This window comes from Gorilla gorilla, chromosome 19 (assembly GCF_029281585.2).
Source record: "Gorilla gorilla gorilla isolate KB3781 chromosome 19, NHGRI_mGorGor1-v2.1_pri, whole genome shotgun sequence".
NCBI classification, from domain to species: domain Eukaryota; kingdom Metazoa; phylum Chordata; class Mammalia; order Primates; family Hominidae; genus Gorilla; species Gorilla gorilla.
Genome location: NC_073243.2, coordinates 16,154,026 through 16,179,436, shown reverse-complemented (window position 1 = coordinate 16,179,436; position 25,411 = coordinate 16,154,026). Strand labels below are relative to the sequence as shown.

The 25,411-nt window shown below is 59.1% G+C and overlaps 1 protein-coding gene across 6 annotated transcripts in view; it reads left to right on the top strand.

Moving 5' to 3' along the window:
• Positions 1-25,411, top strand: part of ABR (ABR activator of RhoGEF and GTPase) — a 223,396-nt gene that overhangs the window by 188,645 nt on the left and 9,340 nt on the right. For all 6 annotated transcript variants that reach the window (XM_055367089.2, XM_055367092.2, XM_055367090.2 and 3 more), the window contains 2 exons: positions 24,342-24,401; positions 24,709-24,818. In XM_055367089.2, coding sequence (XP_055223064.2) covers positions 24,342-24,401; positions 24,709-24,818 — 170 coding nt within the window. The remainder of the gene's footprint in view (positions 1-24,341; positions 24,402-24,708; positions 24,819-25,411) is intronic.

Sequence of the window (25,411 nt, the reverse complement as noted above, 5' to 3'; positions counted from 1 at the left end):
TTTTTCCTCGTTGATGCTGCCACTGACCACCTTAACCTGATTTTACCTCAGTCGCAGCTGTGCTGGGTGGCATGACCCCCTCCCTAGGTGTAATGCGGGGTCCCACCCACGTCTCCTTGGGGACAGCCCCTCTCACTCCCCTGGCAGAGAGCCTGGGGAGGGGCTGAGGGAGGATGGGATGGTCCACTAGGAATGTTTTTAATTCCAAAGGCAGTGACATCTGTTCGTGGGGGCCTTACCACCAGGCTCTGTTTATCCAGCCGGGGGAGTCTTGCAGGTCGTCTGAGGAGGGCTCTGGCAGGTGTGGGGGATGGAAGGGGTGGGGGGAGCAGGTGTAGGGGGATGGAAGGGGTGGGAGGAGCAGGTGTGGGGGATGGAAGGGGTGGGGGAGCAGGTGTGGGGGATGGAAGGGGTGGGGGAGCAGGTGTAGGGGGATGGAAGGAGTTGGGGGGAGCAGGTGTGGGGGATGGAAGGGGTGGGGGGAGCAGGTGTGGGGGATGGAAGGGGTGGAGGGAGCAGGTGTGGGGGATGGAAGGGGTGGGGGGAGCAGGTGGGGGTAGAAAGGGTCGGGGGGAGCAGGTGTGGGGGATGGAAGGGGTGGGGGGAGCAGGTGTGGGGGATGGAAGGGGTGGGGGGAGCAGGTGTGGGGGATGGAAGGGGTGGGGGGAGCAGGTGTGGGGGATGGAAGGGGTGGGGGGAGCAGGTGGGGGTAGAAAGGGTGGGGGGGAGCTGGGGTGGGGGATGGAAGGGGTGGGGGAGCAGGTGTAGGGGGATGGAAGGAGTGGGGGGAGCAGGTGTGGGGGATGGAAGGGGTGGGGGGAGCAGGTGTGGGGGATGGAAGGGGTGGGGGGAGCAGGTGTGGGGGATGGAAGGGGTGGGGGGAGCAGGTGGGGGTAGAAAGGGTGGGGGGGAGCAGGTGTGGGGGATGGAAGGGGTGGGGGAGCAGGTATAGGGGGATGGAAGGAGTGGGGGGGAGCAGGTGTGGGGGATGGAAGGAGTGGGGGGAGCAGGTGTGGGGGATGGAAGGGGTGGGGGAGCAGGTATAGGGGGATGGAAGGGGTGGGGGAACAGGTGTGGGGGATGGAAGGAGTGGGGGGAGCAGGTGTGGGGGATGGAAGGGGTGGGGGGAGCAGGTGTAGGGGGATGGAAGGGGTAGGGGGGAACAGGTGTGGGGGATGGAAGGGGTAGGGGGAGCACGTGTGGGGGATGGAAGGGGTCGGGGAGCAGGTGTGGGGGATGGAAGGGGAGGGGGAGCAGGTGTAGGGCGATGGAAGGGGTGGGGGAACAGGTGTGGGGGATGGAAGGGGTGGGGGGAGCAGGTGTGGGGGATGAAGGTGGGGGGAGCAGGTGTAGGGGGATGGAAGGGGTGGGGGGAGCAGGTGTAGGGATGGAAGGGGTGGGGGAACAGGTGTAGGGGATGGAAGGGGTGGGGGAACAGGTGTGGGGGATGGAAGGAGTGGGGGGAGCAGGTGTGGGGGATGGAAGGGGTGGGGGGAGCAGGTGTAGGGGGATGGAAGGGGTAGGGGGGAACAGGTGTGGGGGATGGAAGGGGTAGGGGGAGCACATGTGGGGGATGGAAGGGGTCGGGGAGCAGGTGTGGGGGATGGAAGGGGAGGGGGAGCAGGTGTAGGGGGATGGAAGGGGTGGGGGAACAGGTGTGGGGGATGGAAGGGGTGGGGGGAGCAGGTGTGGGGGATGAAGGTGGGGGGAGCAGGTGTGGGGGATGGAAGGGGTGGGGGGAGCAGGTGTAGGGATGGAAGGGGTGGGGGAACAGGTGTAGGGGATGGAAGGGGTGGGGGGAGCAGGTGTGGGGGATGGAAGGGGTGGGGGAACAGGTGTGGGGGATGGAAGGGGTGGGGGGAACAGGTGTAGGGGATGGAAGGGGTGGGGGGGAGCAGGTTTAGGGGATGGAAGAAGTGAGGGAGGAAGGAGTGTGGCCCCTTCCCAGGTCGTTGGGATAGCCTGAGCTGAACCCAGCAGAGATGAGGAGGGGTCCGTTGTGGGCTGCAGCGACTAGAACTGCAGCGACTAGAATTCAGACTTCTGCTTTTGCTGGGGACATCTGTCTTGCACAGATCTTCTTCCACCCAAGACCATTGACTCCAGGAAGCAATGAGTCGGGCTTGGGGGAGAGAAGGCAAGTCTGCGCTGTCCCCAGAGGAAGCCCCCAGTCCATAGGGAGGAAGGGAAAGATGAGCGTGTCAGGGGAAGACTCCCAACTTGGCTACCCATCTGCGAAGGCACTTATGTCACCATGGAGACCAGCTGGCCATCGTTCATCCAGTCCGAGCTTGCTTTACCCAGACAAGTATTGAGCCTGTGGTTCCTAAGACAGATGAGTGCCGGGCCTTGGGAACGGGATTCACACGGCCCCCTTCTCCCACACACCTGGCGGCAGGGAGGGGCGTGCATTCTCGCAGTCTGCACCCTGTGGCCTGGGACCCAGCCTGAGGGAAGGGGACCATAGGGAGCCAGTCAGGGGCCAGTTCCGAAGTTAAGTCACGGCGCCAGGAGCACTGCGGTGCAAACGTGGAGAGCAGTTATAATGGCACCTTACCCGCCAGTTACATGACAGCCATTGCACGTTTGCTGGAGGGAGGTAGAGTAAAGCTGGGACCCAGTGAGGGTGGATGGCCTTTCCCCACAGCCCCGAGGGCCCCACGCTGACCCCTCTCCTCCAGGAAGCCTTCCCCGGTTGCCTCCAGCTGGAAACTGTGTCTCTCGATGTTCGTGGCATTTTGTCTGTCCTGTTCTGAGGCCGTAATATGGGATTTTGTGCGGGTTTTGTCCATCTGGGCGTGGTGCCTAGTAGGTGCACAAGTGACCCGTGCCAAATGCACAAATGCTTGTCTGCCTCCTGTTGATGGACATCTCTGCTTTCTTGGCTGCCCCTTTGTCAAGCACTGACTTTTGATTCGTCTCTGTGATGCCTTAACCCCCACCCCAGGGTCGGGCACGCAGCCAGGCCCTCAGTCACTGCCTCTAGAGTGACATGAGTGGGGCCAGGTGCAGTGGTTCATGCCTGTAAACCCAGCACTGTGGGAGGCTGAGGTCAGGAGTTTGAGACCAGCCTGGCCAACATGGTGAAACCTCGTCTCTGCGAAAAATACAAAAATTAGCCGGGCGTGGTGGTGGGTGCGTGTAGTCCCATCTACTCAAGGGGCTGAGGCAGGAGAGTTGCTTGAGCTGGGGAGGCGGAGGCTGCAGTGAGCCAAGATTGTACCACTGCACTCCAGCCTGGGCGACAGAGCAAGACACTGCCTCAAAAAAAAAAAAAAAAAAAAATGACATGAGTGGGACCAAGCAGTGGGGCCTGAGGAGTGAGCAGAGCCTTCCTGGAGGAGATGGCTTTGTGGCTGTGTGAAGGGGCTGTCTGGGTCCTCCTGGAGCCCTGGAAGGGGCAGGTGAAGGAGGGGTGGAGAAGGGTGACTGAGGCCTCAGGGGACACAGGCATGTTCCTACCTCCGTCCGTCTCTCCACCTCCCACTCAGGCGGTGCTGGTGAGGCTGTTGTGGCTCAGCCCCCACTTAGCAGCTCAGGTTTGAGGAAGTTCCGTGTGCACCGTCCAGGGGTGCATGTGACGTGTGAGCCAGGAAGAAGCGGAGCTGGTCTGGCAGCCCCTGCAGGGGCAGTGAAGACCCAGGCCCGGTTCTAGCCCAGCAGGCCCCAGGCAGGACGCCCCAGGGCCCCCCTCCACCAGCCAGGTGGAAGATGGTCCAGGGCCAGATCCTGCCACACTAGGGCATCACAGTGAGTGACAGGGGTGTGGGCTTTGGAGTTAGCCAGACCTCCATTTGTGTTCCAGCTTGTCCTGGCCTTGGACACGTAGCTCAGCTTGTCAGAGCCCTTCGTTTCCTCAGAGATAAAGCGGGGATGCTGGTACTGACTTCATACAGTTGGGAGGGGTAAGTGACTTAATCCATGATGCCTGGTCCCTGCCAGCCTTCCACGAAGGACAGCTCTGACTACGGCTGTCTCTGCAGGGAAGCCACCTATTCCTCAAAAACACCAAGGCCTCCGAGGAGAAATCCTGACACCTGCCTGGCCGGTGATGCCGGATGCCGAGGGCTTGTCTCTGGGCCCCGACCCACCTGCCTTGGGGTCAACCAAGAAATGTCCTGACCCAGCTCTTTTTCCTGAATCCAAAGCATTATCCAATGTTTGAGTAAGGCACAATGCTTGTGAGCACCAAGGGCTTTGGGGGGACCTCCCCATCCTCACTTGGCACTGTGTAACCCTGGCCAGAACTGGACCTCCTGACCCCCTGTCCTCACCTCTCTAGAACAGGGCAGTAACACCAACATGACAAGAACGTGAGGCTCACATGCACTCGGGCATTTGAAAGACCTGGTTCGTGGTTGCCACAGTGCAAATACTGGTTTCCTTTCTGCGCCGTGCTGGGGTCTGCAGAGGTCCGAGGCCCCAGACACCCCTGGGTTTTGCATAGTTAAACATTTGGGATTCAGCCTTTCTCTTTTCTCTGAATACCATAGTCTAACTTGCACTGTTACCTTGAGACGTAATTTGTGTCCTAGTCTGCGGTTAGAAAGTTCACTAAATTGAGGGTCAAGAACAAGTTCTTCTCTCTCTCAAGGCGCCCAGCACAGACGTGGATAGTTGCCCGTGGTGTCCTCGGTGCGCAGCACAGATGCGGGTGGTTGCCTGTTGTGTCCTCGGTGCCCAGCACAGACGCGGGTGGTTGCCCGTGGTGTCCTCTGCGCCCAGCACAGACGCGGGTGGTTGCCCGTGGTGTCCTCTGCGCCCAGCACAGACGCGGGTGGTTGCCTGTGGTGTCCTCTGCGCCCAGCACAGATGCGGGTGGAGAGGCATCTCTGGCTGGACGTGTGACCCGCGTCGTTTCGGGCTTTTGCTCCTGTCCCTGAGCAGATCAGTGACCCGATTCCCACTGGGATTCCCACACTGGGGGTCTCCTTTATCCTTACATTTCTCACCTGAGGAGGCTTCTGAGTGCCGGTCCACAAGGGTCTGGCCGGGTCACCAAGCTGGTTCTGAGGAAGGTGCCTGGGGCAGAAGTTGGGGGTGGGGAAGTGCGTCCCCAGGGCAGTCAGAGTCTTTTGCCTGGGGAGGAGGGCAGCTGTTCGTGGCCAAAATGCAGCCCCCGCCTGGCCCCCGGCCCCTGCCGGCCCCTCCGCTTGGCCCCTGGAGCAGCCCGGTGGGCAACACGGGTGGGCAACACAGGGACCCAGCGGGGAGGGACTAGGGTGTGGGGCTGGTGTAAACTTTATTTCGAGGGAGGGCGGCGGGGTCGAGGAGGAGCAGCGCCCTTGCCAGGGATGAAACCCGGGGTTGGGGCTTGGAGGGGTGGCCCTGGGCCTGGGAGGCGGCGCTCAGCCTGGGCTGCAGCCTCGCGGAGGGCGGGGAAGGAGGGATGCGGAGGAGGGAGGAGGGAGGAGGGACGCGGAGGGGAGGGAAGGAGGGGAGCGCGGGGAGGGAGGGAGGGAGGGAGGGGAGCGCGGGGAGGGAGGCGAGCGCGGGGAAAGCCGGCGGGACTAGGGAACTAGCGGGACTGGCAGCCGGGGCTGAGCGCTTCGCAGGCGCCTTCTCTCCAGCGCCGCGTCCCGTCCCCCCGGCATGACCGACGTCCTGCCCCAGCCCGACTGCAGCCCGAAGGCGGGGCGCGAACCCCTGGAGCTGGAGGAGTCGGGGAGCAAGCGCCCCCCCAACACCGGCGCCCGGCTCTGGGGCCGCGTGCGCAACAAGCTGCTCCGAAACAAGGTGCCCGCGGGGGCTGGAGGTTCCGGGGGGTGGGGGCTCGGGGGCTCGGGGGGCTGCGGGGGCTGCGGGGGCTGATGGGGTCCCGCTCGCCTTTCCCGCTCCCGCCCCCTCCGTGGAGTCCCGGGACAGAGCTGGGGTTGTGCGCGTCCCTCTAAGTGGCTTGAACTTGATGGCGAACGCTGGAGCCGCCCCCACCCGGACCCTGGCGCTCGGGCATCTGCCCCTGCCTCGGGAGAAGAGAGGTTTCTTCTCGGCAGGTGGACCCTGCTTTCCACTCCGGGAGCGCAAACAGCGCACGGAGAGTCGCCTGCCTCTGGGTCTATGTCTTGCCGCCCTGTTCAGCCTCGACCTGACCCCTGCATCCAGCGGGCCTTGCTGGCTGCCCCTTTGCTGAGGGGCGCCGACCGCAGCACCATCTGCCGTGTGAGGTTTCTCTGTGCAGGGTTGTGGGGAGGGGGGGATGCTGCCGGGTCTGGGGGCTCCAGGCTTCCCTTCAGGGACCACCCATCTGACTGTGGGCCCAGTGCCCGCCGGGCACCAGGCGTTCCGTCCGTGTGCCAGGGCAGACCGCCGGTGCCCCTGCAGCCCCAGACCTGAGTTGGGATTAAAATCTGAGATAGAAGCCGACTGTCCTGCAGCTGGGCAGGCTGCCTCGGGGCTGGCTTGGGGCCCTGGCATCGGGCATGTGAGGAAGAGCCAGACCCAGCGCCCAGCACACAGGAAGTGCTCGATAACTCTGCAGATCAAATCAACTGTCCGAGTAAGCTGTCCCAGAGTGCCAGTCCGGCTGGCCAGGGCTGGGCCCATCCATCAAGAGAGCAACAAGGGAGGCCTTGGCCAGTCCGTGGTGGGGATCTGCAGGTCCTCCTGAGGCTCACAGGACCTCTCTGCAGGCTCTTACTGCCAGCCGGCATTGAGGCTCCTGGCATCAGCCAGGACGAAGTGATCTTGGGCTCACTGGCCCCTCGTTTTGTTTCAGCTCCTGCCATGGGGCATACTTGACCTCCCAGAGGTGACATCAGCCCTGGAAAGTGCTGGGCAGGGCAGCAACTTGAGCTGTACTGCACTGGCCCCTGTGTCACCTTCAATCTCCCTGGGGACTGGGCTAGCAGAGCCCTGCTGGCCCCAGCTGCTGCCAGAGCCCCTCTGTGCTGAGGCAGCTGTCTGTGCCCGGCAGCGTGGACTCATCCCCTCCCCAGCCCCTGCTGAGGCCAGCAGGCACCAGCCCAGAGCTCACCATCCATCCCCAAACGTCAGGGTTGGCAAGAAACTGACCTGGCAGGTTCCGGGTCCAGCGCCAGCCAAACAGGGCGCTTCCAGTTTACCTGCCCCTTTGAGGAGGCGCCTGGTGGGCAGGGGGCAACTTTTAAACCTGAGGTCCCAGACTTTCAGTTCTTTCCCTATGCATTTGTGGCCGGCAGAACTGAGAAGCCCCTTCAGGAATTCCTTCGCTGGGTTTGCCCCTGGCAGTGTCTGGTGGCTCCGTGTCTGATGGGGATCTCTGGACAGGGGTGGCGGCCAGGCAGACGCCGGGCTATTGAGCTGCTGAGCAGTTGGCGTCAGTGCAGCTCAGGGTGGCCCTGGCCCTGGGCTGCTCTGTGTGACGAGCGATTCCGTCCCCTAACATGTGCTGCGTGGCACAGTGTGTCCGTGTTGTGGACACAGGGGTCAGCGCTGTGGTGGACGGAGGGACGTCTGCCACGGTGTGTCCATGTCGTGGACACAGAAGTCAGCGCTGTGGTGGACGGAGGGACGTCTGCCGCGGCGCGTCCGTGTCGTGGACGCAGGGGTCAGTGCTGTGGTGGACGGAGGGACGTCTGCTGCGGCGCGTCCGTGTCGTGGACGCAGGGGTCAGTGCAGTGGTGGACGGAGGGACGTCTGCCCTGTGCTTCCCACCTCGCTGCGCGCAGGCCAGCGGGTGAGCAGCAGAGTCAAGGGGCCAGGCCTCTTCTTTTCTATCCTCAGCCACGTTAACCTGGCATTTTCCTGCAGCAGCTTCACAGTTGGGCCGAGGGGCTGGGACTAGGCAGTTCCGTTTCGGTGGGGTAAGGGAAGGGTTCCTGGTACTGCCCAGACTGGCAGGAGGGATTGCCTGATTAACTCCTCGTTAACTTTGCCCTGAGTGATGCTGTGGGTGCGAGAAACACTGGTGGCCCCCCTGCTTCCACGGACCTGAAGGTTCATTAGAGGCTGGAGGCGGGGGCGTGACTCATCCAGGGCTGGGATTAAAGAATCTGTTCAGATGGAAAGGTCTCATGATCAGAACTGAGCCTTTAAATAGTGCAGGGCCTCTGGTTTCTGGGGGAGAGGAGGCAGGGGCACTCACGGAGGATCCTTTGGGTACCAGCGGGGGTCCCCGTGGTTGGGCTGTTCTTGTCCCCAGAGGAGAGTTCAGGGGCCAAAGGCTCATTCCAGCCCCTGGCAGTCAGCTTTTTGTGCGAGTGTTTAGCTGGGAGACACGTGGCATCTGGGTTTGTGGGTTCAGCCAGGGCTCTTGGTATTGAACTTCGCGTTTCTACTTTTCTTTCCTTTTCCCTGTTTTTTGTTTTTTTTTTGCCTCAAATCACACTCAAGTAGACCAGGCCCGGTGCCTTGCTCTCCCTCCCATCCTTCCCTCTTCTAGATTCTTGGTTGAGCTTTGGATGGGAAGGGGCTGAATTCTAGATTCTCGCTTGAGCTTTGGAGGGGAAGGGGCTGAAGGAGGAACCCCCCCACCCCGCCCCCGCAGCATCCCCTTGCAGGAGCTGTGAGGAGGCTAAGAGGGCCTGAAGGGAGGCTGGTCCAGAAGCATTTGTCTGTCGGGAAAGTTGAGGCCCTTATAGAGCAACCAAGTCCAAGACGCTCCTGACCCAGACCAGGCCAGATGCTGGCCGGCGGTGGGGACTCAGGCTGAGCCGGCAGGGTCTGAGGAGACTGAGGGCAGCTTCAGGTGACCTTGTCTCTGCCCTGAAGCACAGCCATGTGGGTCTGAGAATTCCCTACTTCCAAAGAGTTCCTCTTAAGCTGGACACTGGCACTGCTGACCCCCACGGTGAGTCCCGTGTTCTGTGATGGGAGCTGCTGCCTTTGCTTCAGAGAGGATCAGAGGTGTTACCTGAGGAAGGGCGGGGTGGAGAGCCCCTCTTGGGCCATTCGGGGAAGCTTCAGGCTCACGATGGTCTTAGAAGAAGGTCCCTTTCTTGGATCACCTGATGTCAGGAGTCCAAGACCAGCCTGGCCAACGTGGAGAAGCCCCGTCTCAAGTAAAAATGCAAAAATTAGCCAAGTGTGGAGGCTCACACCTGTCATCCCAGCACTTTGGGAGGCAGAGGTGGGTGGATCACCTGAGATCAGGCGTTCGAGACCAGCCTGGCCAACATGGTGAAACCCCGTGTCTACTAAAAATACAAAAAAAAAAAAAATAATAGCCGGGCATGGTGGCGGGCACCTGTAATCCCAGATGCTAGGGAGGCTGAGGCAGGAGAATCGCTTGAACCTGGGAGGTGGAGGTTGCAGTGAGCCGAGATCATGCCACTGCACTCCAGCCTGGGCAACAGAGCGAGACTCGGTCTCGGGGTGGGGGGAAAAAGGGTCCCTTTCTTTGTCAGCTTGATCGCCACCGCAGGACAACCCCACCCTCACAGAGCCTGTCGTTTATTCCTTCCTGATGGCACCAGGTGTGCAGACCACGTGCACACCCCAGAGGTTCACTCTACCACTCACTTGGCCATCGAGGGTACACAGGTGCTGGGTACAAGATACAGATATGTCTTGGGCTCGTGTACTTTATTTTATAATCCAGTCTGGGCGTCAGGAAAGATCTCGCAGCCTTCTGCAATAGAAGTCTGGCCTGGCCCAGCTGCCCACCGCCCTTCCTTGTTTCCTGGTGGGAAGAAAGCTTCATCGTGTGTCCTCTCTGTTCACACACCCCCCTATAGCGACCCCTCAGCCACAGACAGGGGACTACAGTGCTGCCTCCCCCGAGAGCTGGAGGCCCCTACACCAGCCCACTTCTTCCTGGGCCTCTGTGTGGGTCCTGACTGCGGCCAGGCTGGCTGACAGGTTGGCAGTGGGGTCGGGCGACCCTCCCTCTTTTCCACAGCACTTACCCACCTGCCGAGTGGGCAGACCTCACTGCTGGGACTTCATGAGTACTCTCTGATCTCTCTGCCAGGCCAGCTCCCAAGAGGCTTGCTTGAGTCCGCAGAGCGGGAACCCTGGACTCTGAGAATCTGATGCAGGTTCTGGAGGCCACTCAGACATAGAGCCACCCCATGCACACACTGTGTGTGACTGCAGAGGGGGCTGTAGACACCAAGGCGGGAACCCTGCTCTGAGTGAACTTGGCAAGGTGCCGCTTCTTGGTACCTAGGGAGGGTAGAAGGGCGCTGGTCCTCCCCAGCCTCCCTGCAGGCCACAGACGGCTTGGCCAGCCAGCGGTGCTGGGCGCGGTGCCCCAGCTTTTGGATGGCTCTGGACCAGGGAGAGGAGAACCTGCCAATCAAGGGGGTTCCTCAAAGGCCAAAGCTGCCTGAGCCCAGTGTTGCCATAGTACCCAGAGGCAGTGAGGCCCCAGACATTTTGGAAGCGCCCCCAAGCCTGCAGGTGTGTCTGGGGGAGCTACCCCAGGCATTTTGGAAGCGCCCCCCAAGCCTGTAGGTGTGAGTCTGGGGGAGCTGCCCCAGGCATTTTGGAAGAGTCCCCAAGCCTGTAGGTGTGAGTCTGGGGGAGCTACCCCAGGCATTTTGGAAGCGCCCCCAAGCCTGCAGGTGTGAGTCTAGGGGAGCTGCCCCGGGCATTTTGGAAGAGTCCCCAAGCCTGCAGGTGTGAGTCTGGGGGAGCTGCCAGGTGTTGGCCACAGGGCGCTGGTGCTGGAGAGGCCTGGCCCTCTGCTGAGTGGCCTCGCTCACTGCCCAGATGGTTGGGAACTGGTCAGCAGGTGCTGTTTTTTGGCCTCCTTTCCCCTGTGAACTCATGCTGGGGCAGGAAGATGTTTGTGTCCTAACGGCCCCCCAGCACCTTCGAGGAACAGACAGACAGTCCCCTGTGCCTGTGACCTGCCTGCCCCACCCTGGGGAGAAACGCAGCGTCAGTCCTGGGTCCAGTGAGCCGTAGACCCTTGGCCCTCCAGGATGAGCCCTGGAGAGGCGGGAGGGGCCTGTGGAGCTGGTCCTGGGCTTCTGTAGAGAGGCCAGGAGGCCCCAGGATCCCCACAGAGACTTCCCCAGTCCTGCTTCAAGACAGCGGAACCAGCTCCTGAGCCGAAATCTGGAGGGATCTCCTTCTTGGACCGTGACCCCAGCCGGGGCTGGTACCGATGACCAGCACAGCCAGAGCCGTGACATCCACAGCGCCCTTCCCATCCGATGCCTGGATGCCGTGGCTGTGCTCGGGGAGGCCTCCGAGGTCCCCAGCCCTCAGGCTCATGTGGCACAAGGTGCCAGAGAAGACAGGGCGCCAGGCTGGTGGGAGTCAAGGTTTCCCATTTTTCTCGTCTCGGTCTGCTACTTAACTGCTGTGTGCCCGCAAGTACATCCCTTTGCCTCTCTGGTTCTCTGGTATCAGCTCAATGAAGCTGAACAGGATGATCTCCTGGAATCCAGTTCATGTGATGATCTTGGCCGTGTCTCAAGATTCCTAGTCCTAAACCTTAAACCCTGAGCACCCTGGGAGAGTCTGTCACAGGGCTGCGCCTGGGCCAACGCCAGCCATTCAGTGGACACGGGAGCAGGGGGTTTAGTGGGAATACAGGGCTTCCTGACCCCTGTCCTGAAGCAGCCCCGGCGGGGAGCCATTGTCACCTCCTTCCCCCATGCCCCAGTTGGTTCCTCTGGCCTGTGAATGTTGCCGGAGCACCTTCCACGTGCCAGGCCTGCGGGAACTAGGGACACAGGCGCCCGAGACAGACGAGACCCTGTCTGCAGGAGGAGTCTGTCAACAAATGAGATCCTTGCCGGTCAGATGAGTGCTGTGAAGAAAATAAACACAACTGGGTAACGCAGTAGAGAGTGACGGGGGGATGCCTGGCTTGAGAGGATCACTTTTGAACGCAGATTTAAATGACAAGAAGAATTCAGCCATAAAAAACCGGGGGGCAGTGCATTCCAGGCCAAAGAACCGGCAAGGTCCACACCCCAAGGCAGGTGTGTTCAGAGGCAGAGGGGGACAGTGTGGGGCGTTACGTGGAGTCAGGGGATGGCGGCCAGGCGGCGTGGGGCCCTGCGGTTCAGGACGGGGAGCTCGGCCTTTAATCCGAATGCGGTGGGAAGCCGCGGGGTGTTCAGGCACAGTTCTGTGGCGATGATATGTTTTGAACACGTACTGTACGAGGCATCATTCTTAGCCTGTGACGCAACTGACGTGACACCTACAAGGTGCTGTTCTTCACACTTTATTTATTTATTTGTTTGGGTTCTTCTGTTTTTCTTTGCTGTTGTTGTTTTGAGACAGAGTCTCGCTCTGTCGCCCTGGCTGGAGTGCAGTGGTGCGATCTTGGTTTGCTGCAAGCTCCGCCTCCCGGGTTCAAGCGATTCTCCTGCCTCAGCCTCCTGAGTAGCTGGGATTACAGGTGCCCACCACCACGCCCAGCCAATTTTTGTATTTTTAGTAGAGACGAGGTTTCACCTTGTTGGCCAGGCTGGTCTTGAACTCCTGACCTCAGGTGATCCACCCGCCTCAGCTTCCCAAAGTGCTGAGATTACAGGCGTGAGTCACTGCGCCAAGCCTAAATGTGTTTTGAATTTTGTTTTACATTTTTTAATTTTTTGTGTGTGTGTGTGGGAGTCTCACTTTCTCGCCCAGGCTGGAGTGCAGTGGCACCATCTCGGCTCACTGCAGCCTCCATCTCCCAGGCTCAAGCAATCCTCCCACCTCAGTCTCCCAAGTAGCTGGGTCTACAGGCATGTACCAACATGCCTGGCTAATTTTTGTATTTTTTGTAAAGACGAGGTTTCGTTATGTTGCGCAGACTGATGTTGAACTTCTGGCTTCAATGGATCCACCTGCCTCCGCCTCCCACAGTGCTGGATTACAGGCGGGAGCCCCCGTGCCTGGCCCAGACTGTTTTATATATGAGGAATGAGGCTCAGAGAGTGACCCAGATGAGGTCACGTGAGTGGCTTAGCCGAGGGGCGGCGTTCAGACCCCGGCCGCTCAGCCTCAGCGCAGGCTCTCACCCGCGGTGTCCTGCCTTCCGTGGCTGGTTGGGGTTGGGCTGCGTGCCCCAGATGGGGGCGTCTGGAGACGCCGGGCTCCTGCCCATCAGGCATCAGTGTGGTGCCCCGCCTGGCATGCTGTGCATAGCAACAGGCACGACAGTTCTTCTCGACGACGCCACTGAACGTGAGACTCGGAGCAAGGCAAGGCCTGGGAGGGGCCGCTCAGAGCTGACCTGGGCCCTGGAATTGCTGGAGCCCCTCATGTCCCTGGCGGCAAGCTCCATGCCCAGAAAGTGTTCTGGGCCCGGGCAGGGAGGGTGAAGCTGGTATCAGAGAAGGCTGTTGATGCTGCTTTTTTTTTTTGAGATGGAGTCTCTCTCTGTCGCCCAGGCTGGAGTACAATGGCACAATCTCGGCTCACCGCAACCTCCGCCTCCTGGGTTCAAGCGATTCTCCTGCCTCAGCCCCCTGAGTAGCTGGGTTTACAGGCATGTGCCACCACGCCGGGCTAATTTTTGTATTTTTAGTAGAGACGGGGTTTCTCCATGTTGGCCAGGCTGGTCTCGAACTCCTGACCTCAGGTGATCCTCCCACAGTGCTGGGATTACAGGCGTGAGCCACCACGCCCAGCCCTGTTGATGTTTCTTAACCACTCCAGGTCCAGCTCCAGGCTTCGGAGCCCATGGAGGTCTGACAGGTCCTTGGCCTTCCCGTGGCCTCCAGCGTGAAGCTTCCTGGTCAGGACCACAGAAGGCCTCTCATCTTGGACTTTGACCTCTGAGGGCACACCTTTCCTTTCAGGACGGGGCCTCTGTGTTGCTTTGGCCCTGGCCTGTTCCTTTTCTCAAGAGGGCCCCACTGCCCCTGCCCTTGCTACCCTGGCATCCTCGACCTGCCCTAGGCTGGGGCAGGGCCGGCTTCCTGGCTGGTATTTGTAGCCCAGTTCTGAGCTGAAGCTGAAGCCTCCAGGCTGCCTGCACAGGGAGGCAGTGGTGGGGTGGGCTGGCCCTGAGGAAGACGGAGCCCCAGGCCGCTGGGGGAGATGTGCCTGGCTGTGGGGCCTCCAAGAGCAGCCCAGGTTTGGGTTTTGTCTGCTTCTCCTCGAGGTCAGCCATGCCCAGCCCAGGGGCTAAAAGCAAAGTGGGTGCCAGGGCAGGCAGAGGCTCTGGAGTGGACGTGGGGCCGGCAGAGGCTCTGGAGTGGACGTGGGGCAGGCAGAGGCTCTGGAGTGGACGTGGGGCAGGCAGAGGCTCTGGAGTGGACGTGGGGCCGGCAGAGGCTCTGGAGTGGACGTGGGGCAGGCAGAGGCTCTGGAGTGGACGTGGGGCAGGCAGAGGCTCTGGAGTGGACGTGGGGCAGGCAGAGGCTCTGGAGTGGACGTGGGGCAGGCAGAGGCTCTGGAGTGGACGTGGGGCAGGCAGAGGCTCTGGAGTGGACGTGGGGCAGGCAGAGGCTCTGGAGTGGACGTGGGGCAGGCAGAGGCTCTGGAGTGGACGTGGGGCCGGCAGAGGCTCTACAGTGGACGTGGGGCAGGCAGAGGCTCTGGAGTGGACGTGGGGCTGGCAGAGGCTCTACAGTGGACGTGGGGCAGGCAGAGGTGCTAGAATGGACGCTGGGGAAGGCAGGTTGCTGCGGGTGCTAAGAGGCTAGCCTGCCTTCAACAAAAGCATCGTTCAGAGCTGCTAACCCCCTTCCTTCCATGAGGCTTGGGGAACTTCGAAGTTCTCTGGTGTTGGAGGGGAGGCCAGCCGAGGCCCTGGGACACGGTATCAGCCCGAGCCTATCTGTGGCTGGCCTGGGTATGGCAGGTGGGCACACCTTGGCTGCAGGACACCTTGGCTACAAGGGAGCCTGGCTGACCCTGCAGGGTGAGGGCTGGAGAGGCAGAGCCTGCCTGGCCTAGCAGTGTGGATGCCAAGTCATGGGAAGATGTGGGGAGAGTTTATGGAGCCTGGCCCGGTGTCCCCAACCTGAGCTGGAAGCCAGGGGTAAGTCCTGGCAGCCCCTCCTTCTCTGCCCTGCCTCTCTTGGAGTCTCTCGGAGCAGCCACGTTGACGGAATCCTCCGGCGCCTCCTCGAGGGAGGAGAGGCAGGCAACTCCCGTCTCCCCCGTTGCCAGCTTGCCAGCCCCACCGTGCCTCTCACGCCTGTGGTCTGCCCCAATGACAGGCCGGCTTCGGTGTCCCAAGGGGACCCAGCCCTGAGCGTGGGGCTGCCCTTGGGGGAGGGCAGGGGAAAGCCAGCCCGGGCTGCCACCGTGGCCGCTGGCCTGGGAGCCCCAGGAAACATGCCCACCCTCAGACCCGATGCCTGGCTCAGGGCCTGGGCTCCGCGGCCCCTCCAGGGCAGGCGTGAAATGTGCCCACACAGCTCCACCTTCCACGTGGTTCCCTGTCCGGGGGCCACTTTCACTGAGGTCCTTCTGGAGTCATTTTCTGTTTTTTGTTTTTGTTTTTGTTTTTTTTGAGACAGAGTCTTGCTCTGTTGCCCAGGCTGGAGTGCAGTGGCACTATCTTGGCCCACTGCAACCCCTGCCTCCCGGGTTCAAGTGATTTCCGGCTAATTTTGTATTTTTAGTAGAGATGGGGTTTCGTCAGGTTGGCCAGGCTGGTCTCGAACTCCTGAGCTCGAGCGATCTGCCCGCCTCTGCCTCCCAGAGTGCTGGGATTACAGGCATGAGCCACCGCGCCCGGCTGGGAGTCATTTTCTAGCGTTCCTGTCCCACCTCTCAGAAACAGATTTACCACCTTTGTTGGGAAGAAGCACTTTTTTTTTTTTTTTTTTTTTTCTGCCGCCAGGCTGGAGTGCAATGGCGTAATCTCAACTCCGGCTCACTGCAACCTCCGCCTCCCGGGTTCAAGCGATTCTCCTGCCTCAGCCTCCTGAGTAGCTGGGATTACAGGCACCCGCCACCACGCCTGGCTAATTTTTGTATTTTTAGTAGAGATGGGGTTTCACCACGTTGGTCAGGTTGGTCTCGATCTCCTGACCTTGTGATCTATCTGCCTCGGCCTCCCAAAGTGCTGGGATGACAGGTGTGAGCCACCGCACCTGGCCGAAGAAGCACTTTTTTTTATGAACCTCTGCAACCCCCTCTGAGGGAAACCCTCCCGCATTCTGGGATGCTGGGGCTCAGAGGGTGGAGGGTAGAAGAGTGCCAGCCGTGAGAGGCAGGATGGGGCGGCCCCCGAGGGCAGGGCTGTGCCTGGAGGCAGGGCTCCTCGGGGGGTCAGCTCCTGGGCAGTGGGAGTGACCGAGTGGGCTCCTGAGGGAAGCGGCTTTCAGGAAGGAGGCGGAGGCCTGGGAGCCCTTGGGGCCCTGGCAAATGTGGTCTTCAGATTCCCGTCGTCCAGTGAGCCCCTGGATCACGTCCTGAGTGGCGTCCACTGAAGGCTGCTTGGGACCTCTGCTCCCCCCTCCACTGAGACCCCCAGTGGCCAGTTCTAAGTCCCACCTGCCTTGGGCAGGGCCACCACAGGCCCCTTACTGCGGATTAAAGGGCCCTGGGTGAGGGCTTGTGGGAGGGGAGGTGGTAGAAACCATCTCCGAAGACCTTGGGGCGAGCTGCGTGCTGGAGTGGAGAGTGTGGCCCGGCAGGCAGGAGCACTGGGTTGGAATGGGGGCTCTGCCACCTCCGAGGGAGCAGGAGTGGAGACCGGAGGGAGCGTGCCCCTGAATCCGAGCATGGGGAGCTGGCCGGGAGCAGCCCTCCGGGCAGAGGCAGGAGAAATGGGGTCACCTGCCCCAGGGGGTGAGAGGTGAGCCGAGAGGAAGGGCTGAGACCCTCAGGGGCATCCCCAGGATGTTCCTGAAACTCAGCCCTGGAGGACGCTCAGATGTGCGTGGAGCACCCTCTGCCCTGGAGCCTCAAATCCTCTCCCCGCTGCGGGGCCACTTTGCTGATTCCTGCCCCAAACATGAGGTCACTTCGGTCCAGAAAGGCGAGGCGACCTCCACCAGCCACCTACGGGATTCTTGGCAGAGAATCCACGCTCACCTTCGGGTCTTCACTCCTGCTCCCTCGGAGGTGACGGAGCCCCATTTCAACCCGGTGCCCCTGCCTGCTGGGTTTTCGCCGCGGGGGACCTGGGCGTCTCCTGGACATGAGCCCCCAGCGCCAGCGTTTCTCTTTGGGAGAGGCCTGAATGCGCAGTCATGATTTGACCAGGCGAAGTGCCCAGACAAAGAGAAAATAGTCGGCCGGATGTGGGGGCTCACGCCTGGAATCCCAGCACTTTGGGAGGCCGAGGCGGGTGGACCACCTGAGGTCAGGAGTTGGAGACCAGCTTGGCCAACACGGTGAAACCCCGTCTCTACTAAAAATACAAAAATTAGCCGGGCATGGTGGCTTGTGCCTGTAGCCTCAGCTACTCGGGAGGCTGAGGCAGGAGAATCGCTCGAACCCGAAGGTGGACGTTGCAGTGAGCCGAGATCGTGCCACTGCACTCCAGCCTGGGCGACAGAGTGCGAGTCCGTCTCAAAAAAAAAAAAAAGAAGGAAATAGTTGAGCTTCTCTCAGTGACCATGTACGGCCCAGTCGTCCACCCCGGCCCAGTCGTTCATCCGCCTTTTGGCTCCACGATGTTTTGCAGCCTGTTTCTGTCTCCTGCCTGTGGCCCACCTTGGGGAGGCCCCAGTGCTCGTGTGCCCCTGGTGGTCTTCCCAGCCTGACCCTTCACGAGCTCCCTCTGTCTCCCTGCTTCAGGTGATCAGACATCCCCCAAGTACCTGCTCCCCTGGGCCCATGGAATGCACCTGTCTGCTGGGACCAGAGGGTGAGCAGTCAGGTGTCCCATCCACCAATGTCCCAGGGGCCGGCCCCTCCACCCCGGTGCTAATCTCATCAGGAAATAGCAGAGTCCACATTTCCCAGGAGTTATAAATAGCCAGCACAGTTTCGGGCAGCAGCGTTTCTCTGGAAAATGTACGCTGTCCCTCTCCCTCCCTCCTCTGTGTTTAAATGATATCCTGAAATAGACTTGGTTTCTGGAGGCTGATGGCCTCCTGGGAGACAGAGCGTCGTTGTCAGGGCACCGTGGGGCCAGGCAGGCCTCTCTGAGCGGATACCAGGGCCACACCTGCAGCAGGCACCGGGAAGATGTCAGGGCTTGAGGGGCTTACAGCTTAGGAAAGTGCCCCTGGCCCAGGCCTGGCCTCAGAAGGGGCTGGAGTGTGTGAGACAGCAGCAAGTGTCGCCTGGGAGGCTGCAGAGGGTAGATCTTAGTGGAGCAGGAAGGCAGAGAGGACCCAAAGTTTCCCACCATGACCTGGGGCTCTCCGAGAAGGCTCTCTGGAGGAGGCGGGGCGAGAACTGGGCCTTAGCATCAGGAGGTGCAGTCCTGGGTCAGATGCACCCAGGTTGAACCTGGCAGTTGGAGCGGAAGTGATGGGCACGAGGCAGCGGGAGGGCTGTACTGGGGGTGGCCTCCCAGCACCAGGTCTGCCGACCGGGTCGGGACACACACCAGGAGGCCGGATGTTGCCTTTCTGAGGAAGCAGCAGTTACAGCAGCTGCGGGTCATGGACCTCACACATTCTGCAGTTTCAGCAGAGAGGGTGCTGGGGGCCTTGATTTTGAACCCCAGCTCTGACTTCCTAGGTGTGCAATGGGTAAATTCCTCGCTCTCATTAAGCCGCAGCATCCTTATCTGTGAGATGGGAGCGGCTATGAGAGCTTAAACCGCATATGTCTGCTATCATGATCATGAACGCAGATGCTGTGTGTAGAGGATTCATCAGTGTCAGACTTGCAGGAAGGGCTCGAGATAAGTCCGTTGCTCTCACTCTTCCATAACAGCCCTGTGAGGCAGGTGTGGATGCCTCCATGAGGAAATTGAAGTTCACAGAGGTGAAAGGCCTTGCCCGAGTGCGCACGGTTGAATGGGAGACTCAGATCAGCCTGCCTCCAAATCCTGCACATTCCCCCCCACCAGGTTGTGTCCAGGTCCCCCTGAGACTTGGGAAGGGACCATTGGCTCAGCTTCCTGCAGAAGCTGCCAGGAGGCACCCGGTCGTGGGAAGCTGGGGCGGAGGAGGGGCTGTGGGTGAATCGGACCAGGGGCCATGGAATTGGCCTGAGGCTTATGCTGATGTGTGGAGAGACCTGCCTCAAGAAGGGGTGGTCTCAAAACATCAAACTGCGCCCCATAAATACATACAACTGCAATGTGTCAATTAAAAAATAAGGGCCCGGGCCAGGCGTGGTGGCTCACGCCCGTAATCCCAGCACTTTGGGAGGCCGAGGTGGGCGAATCACGAGGTCAGGAGATCGAGACCATCCTGGCTAACACGGTGAAACCCCATCTCTACTATAAATACAAAAAATTAGCCGGGCATGGTGGCGGGCGCCTGTAGTCCCAGCTACTCAGGAGGCTGAGGCAGGAGAATGGCGTGAACCCGGGAGGCGGAGCTTGCAGTGAGCCAAGATCGCGCCACTGCACTCCAGCCTGGGCAACAGAGCAAGACTCCGTCTCAAAAATAAATAAATAAATAAAAAATAAGGGCCCACACAGTAGTACATGCCTGTAATGCCAGCTCTTCAGGAGGCCGAGGCAGGAGGATCACTCAAGCCCAGGGCAACATAGCAGCCTGGACGGCACAGTGAGACCCTGTCTCTAGAAAAACAAATACAGGCCGAGTGCGGTGGCTCACGCCTGTCATCCCAGCACTTTGGGAGGCCAAGGTGGGCGGACCACCTGAGGTCTGGAGTTCAAGACCAGCCTGGGCAACATGGTGAAACCCCATCTCTACTAAAAATAAAAAAATTGGCCAGGCATGGCGGCTCACACTTGTAATCCCAGCACTTTGGGAGGCCGCGGTGGGTAGGTCATTTGAGGTCAGGAGTTCGAGACCAGCCTGGCCAACATGGTGAAACCCTGTCTCTACTAAAAATACAAAAATTAGCCGGGTGTGGTAGTACGCACCTGTAGTCCCAGCTAATTGGGAGGCTGAGGCAGAAGAATCGGTTGAACCTGGGAGACAGGTTGCAGTGAGCCGAGATCACACCATTGCACTCCAGCCTGGGCAACAAGAGCGAAACTCTGTCTCAAAAAAAAAAAAAAAAAAGAGGGCATGGCCACTCCAGAATGTTTCTCCCAAGGGTAGCATCTCAGTCGACAAAGAGCATTTGATTCCTCCACCCTGTGTGGCCACTGCTGGGGGACAGAGCTGGGGACAGACCCAGGCCCGGCTCCGTGTCCAGATGAGATGAAGGAACTACGAGGGACAGGCTGTGTGATCCAGGAGGGTTTGCAAAGAACAGAAGCAGCTTAGAGGGGAGAGAAGTTTCGGGAAAGTAAGGCCAGAGCTGGGGCTTCCTTTGAGACCCTGTAGGACCCTTGCCTCCAGCCGGGCTGGTGATGGCCTCACGCTTCCCGTGTGTGAAGAGGTGCTCGGAGCAGTGGTTCTCCCTGAGGGGCACTTGGTTCTCTGCACACACCCGACTTCTTCTGTCTCCTGTTCTGGGTTCCATCCCTTCTCTGGGCAGGGAACAGCCACAGACAGGGCCTGGGCCACAGCTGGCCCCAAATGCGGGGCCCAGGGTGAACCCAGTGCAGACCCAGACCCCGTCGGAGGCTTGGGTACCACCTGCCCCCAGCCGGTGTGTGGGTGATAGAAGATGTGGGAAGGACCTACATCGAGCTGCAGGAAGCCCAAGGCTGACCCAGATCCAGTTTCCCTTCCGTGGTGACAGTGGCCTGTTATAGCAACTGCGTTCAAACCGTGGCACGCATGCCTCAGAGTGCACAGAGACATTCTGAGGGCGACGTGGGCAGGAGAGTGTTCAGGAAATCAGTTTGCAGATTCTCATCTGCCATAGGTGCTATTGCCAGAAAGCCATCTGCCTGAGAGCCAGCATCTTGCCATCCTGTCCTCTGCAGAGGAGAGGCCTGAGGCTGGCTGTGGGGGCTTGGCCCGGATTGCGCAGACCTCCTGGGTGGGGAACAGAGGGGCTTTTAGGAATGTTGGGGTAGGGGCCAGGCATGGTGGGTCACACCTGTAATCCCAGCACTTTGGGAGGCCGAGGCGGGTGGATCGCTTGAGGTCAGGAGCTCGAGACCAGCCTGGCCAACGTGGTGAAACCCCATCTCCACTACAAATAAAAAATTAGCTGGGCGTGGTGGCAGGCACCTGTAATCCCAGCTACTCGGGAGGCTGAGGCAGGAGAATCACTTGAACCCGGGAGGTGGAGCTTGCAGTGAGCCGAGACTGCGCCACTGCACTCCAGCCTGGGCGACAGAGCGAGACTCCGTCTCAAAAAAAAAAAAAAAGAAACATTGGGGTCGGTGTTCAGAAAGTAAAAGACTCTAGTGGCCACTTAGAACCTTTCAAAAGTCGGGTGGTATCCAGTTCTTTGCCTTCCACAAAACTGATGAAGGACTCAATTTTCACCTGAGAGATCATTTCAAGTAATTTTCAGTAATAGGTATATATGCGATTTAAGGCGGATAGCATGGAGAGAAGTTAAAGAATGGTGTAACACGGCTGTGATAAAACTCTTTTCGACCTCATCTACTTCTTTATGTGAACAAAATGTTTCATTGTTCACATCTTTCTTGTTCATTTTAGAGACATGGTCCTACATTGCCCAGGCTGGTCTCGAACTCCTGGGCTCAAGTGATCCTGTGGCTGGGAGCCACGGCACCTGCACATCTTTACAACAAAACCAGAAACATGAACCAAATTGATGCTGAGCCTCGTTTCACTCTAGCAAAAAATAATACCCTATAGATACGCGAACTAAAGCAAAAAATGTTCTGCCCATCTCATTGAGAGAGCATTCCACCAAAAATTACTCTGCTACTTAATATTTATTAAAATGTATAATGAGGCCGGGTGCGGTGGCTCACGCCTGTAATCCCAGCACTTTGGGAGACCGAGGCGGGTGGATCACCTGAGGTCGGGAGTTCGAGATCAGCCTGACCAACATGGAGAAACCCCGTCTCTACTAAAAATACAAAAAATTAGCCGGGTGTGGTTGTGTGTGTCTGTAATTCCAGCTACTCGGGAGGCTGAGGCAGGAGAATCGCTTGAACCCAGGAGGCGGAGGTTGCTGTGAGCCAAGATCGCACCATTGCACTCCGGCCTGGACAATAAGAGCGAAACTCTGTCTCAAAAAAATAAATAAATAAAATGTATATAATGTGTTGGCTTACTTTTTTTTTTTTTTTTTTTTTTCTTGAGACAGGGTCTCACTCTGTCACCCAGGCTGGAGTGCAGTGGTGTGATCTTGGCTCAATGCAACCTCCACCTCCTGGGTTCAAGCGATTCTTCCCTCTCAGCCTCCCAAGTAGTAGCTTGGACTACAGTGCCCGCCACCACACCCGGCTCACTTTTGTACTTTTAGTAGAGACGGGGTTTTGTTATGTTGGCCAGGCTGGTCTCGAACTCCTGACCTCAGGTGATCCACCAGCCTCAGCCTCCCAAAGTGCTGGGATTACAGGTGTGAGCCACCGTGCCTGGCTGTCTTTTTAATTATGTACTGCCAATCATGGTACTAACTAATCCTGAATATATTTTGAATATTTGGAGCCTTGTGGTCTCTGGAAATTTTTGTTTTCAATGTATACAGATTTTTTTTTGTGGAAGCAAAATGTAACGGTGAATAAAGGACTTGAAAATATAAAGATATAAACTAGGACAACATTCTTTAGGAGAAATGGAATAGAAACAAATTCACGGAGAGAAGATCCAGGAGCTCTGTGAGGGAAAGAACAGCTTGTTTGTGTAGTTTTTTGTTGTTGTTGTTGTTTTTGAGACGGAGTCTCACTCTGTCGCCCAGGCTGGAGTGCAGTGGCGCGATCTCCGCTCACTGCAACCTCCACCTACTGGGTTCATGCCATTCTCCTGCCTCAGCCTCCCCAGCAGGTGGGACTACAGGCACCTGCCACCACGCCCGGCTAATTTTTTGTATTTTTTTTTTTAGTAGAGATGGGGTTTCACTGTGTTAGCCAGGATGGTCTCGATCTCCTGACCTCGTGATCCACCTCCCTCGGCCTCCCAAAGTGCTGGGATTACAGGTGTGAGCCACCGTGCCTGGCCTGTTTTCTTAATATTGAATTTTGAGAGTTTTATATAATAAGCCTTGAAATTGGGTAATATTAGCCCTCTAGCTGTGTTCTTTTTCAACATTGTTTAGATGTTTTCTTTTCTTTTTTTTTGAGATGGAGTCTCGCTCTGTCGCCCAGGCTGGAGTGCAGTGGCGCGATCTCGGCTCACTGCAAGCTCCACCTCCTGGGTTCACGCTATTCTCCTGCCTCAGCCTCCCAAGTAGCTGGGACTACAGGCGCCGGCCACCACACCCGGCTAATTTTTTGTATTTTTAGTAGAGACGGGGTTTCACCGTGTTAGCCAGGATGGTCTCGATCTCCTGAGCTCGTGATCTGCCTGCCTTGGCCTCCCAAAGTGCTGGGATTACAGGCGTGAGCCGCCACGCCTGGCCTCGTGTAGTTTTTAAATGGATGAGTGTGGGTATCACGTCGCTGGGGTATTTAGATCCCACTGAATCCATGAGAAGGAATGATGTCACACTTTTATTTTAGGATGGCAATATTGACATGATTTTGGAAATCATACTCTTTGCAACTATTTAAACTTGGAAATGTTCAGATGTTGACTTCAGAAAGTGCCAGGGAGTGCACAGTTGCTCAGAATTAGTTCGCAGGTGCACAGGCAGACGGGCTTGAAGGCCCCCGAGTTACAGAAACAGAATGTGGAACAGTCCTGTGTGAGGGTTGCCTCTGACCTCCCCTGGGGTCCGCACCTCCCTGGGCTCCAGCCCGAGCCTGGGGACTTCCCCTGTGGAGGATTTGCTTATTTGGGAGCCAATGGCTTGACCCAAGTTTTCTCCCTGAATCTTCCCAGCAATCCCAGAGAGGCAGGTTCTGTTGCAGATGGAAAAACTGAGGCTTAGTGAGTTTAAAACTTGCCAGGATTCAAACCCAGGCAGCCTCCTGAGCGCGGGCTCCTGACTCTTCAACACCTCCACGTGGATGGGCTGGTTCCCTCCTGATGGACTTGAGCGCCTCCTAATCAGGTGCTTACCTTTTGTGAGCCTCAGTTTCTGCATCTGCGAAATGGGGTAATAATACCCATGTCCCGGGCTGGCAGCCAGGAGTGCCTAACAGGGTGTGCCCTGCCTCCCCCATGGCGGGTAACAGAGTGTGCCCTGCCTCCCTCACGGCGGGTAACAGGGTGTGCCCTGCCTCCCCCACGGCGGGTAACAGAGTGTGCCCTGCCTCCCCCACGGCGGGTAACAGAGTGTGCCCTGCCTCCCTCACGGCGGCCACAGGGGCCTGGGGGCTAGGTTCCCCCCAAAGGGTTGATTTCCAGGTAAACATCAGCTTATCCCAGCTGCTCACTTCCGCCTTCCTGACTGTGTAGCTGGCTCTGAGCAGTGCTGACCCACGGGGAGATCTCTGGCTTGGCCTCCGAGCTGGCACCTCTCTCACCCACATTCTCTCTCTGCAGCTGGACCCACAAACCGTGGAGACCAAGAACTGGCACACGGACGTGATTGAGATGAACGGGGTGAGCCGGGGATGGGAATGATCAGTGGGGTGAGCCGGGAGGTGGAACGTCTGTGTAGCAGGTGGGCAGCCCGGCCCTGTGGCTGCTCCTGGGGCTTCTGTGCCTCCTCGACCTCCCCGCAGCCCAGCCCCCTCTCCCCTCCTGCCCACACCCTGCCCGCTGCTGTCCTGCAGGTGTTGTGTTGAGGGAGCCCTGGGTGTGAGCTAGCCCTTGTTTGCAGTCTTGGGGAGGGGACCCCTGTGTTTTGGGGGCATTCCTCGGGCACTCACACCCTGGGGAATCTTTACCCGCCTCACCCCCCAACCAGATCAAAGTGGAATTTTCCATGAAATTCACCAGCCGAGACATGAGCCTGAAGAGGACCCCGTCCAAAAAGCAGACTGGCGTCTTCGGTGTGAAGATCAGCGTGGTGACTAAGTAGGTGCTGCCTCCGGTCTCCCAGTCCTGGCGTCGGTGCCCCGGGTCCCCCCCAGCCCTCCCCGCTGGTGCCCATCCTGGCACCTAATCAGTCACCCCCAGCTCGGCGGTGGCAGACGGCCGGTGTGGATCTAGAGGGGCCGCAGAGGCGCTCACACAACACTTCAGAAGCACACGAGCCAGCACTTACACACTGGAAGGTCTCTTGTGAGATCCCAGATCGGCTGCTCCTCGTAATAAGCGGGAAGCTCTGTCAGCCGGGGGCCAGCGTTTGGGCTCGGCACCAACGGGGACTGGTGGCCCCTCGGGAAAGGGCACGTGTCCCCCGGTTCACCACCACCCTGGCCCCTTGTCTCAGGCCTGACCCACCTCCTCGTGTGGGCTGCCTGCTGGGCCTCCTACAAGCATCTGAATCTGGGGGACGTTGTTTCCCTAGAGTCTCGGCCTTACCTTCCCAAGTTCCCAAGGCTTCTCCTGCCCACGTCCGTCGCTGCCCCTTCCGCAGGCCTCGGGTGGGCTGGCTGGGGTGGGGTGCGGTGGCCTCTTTCTCTGCCCTGCCCCTGCCCCCGCCCCAGCTCTCCATCCCAAATGCT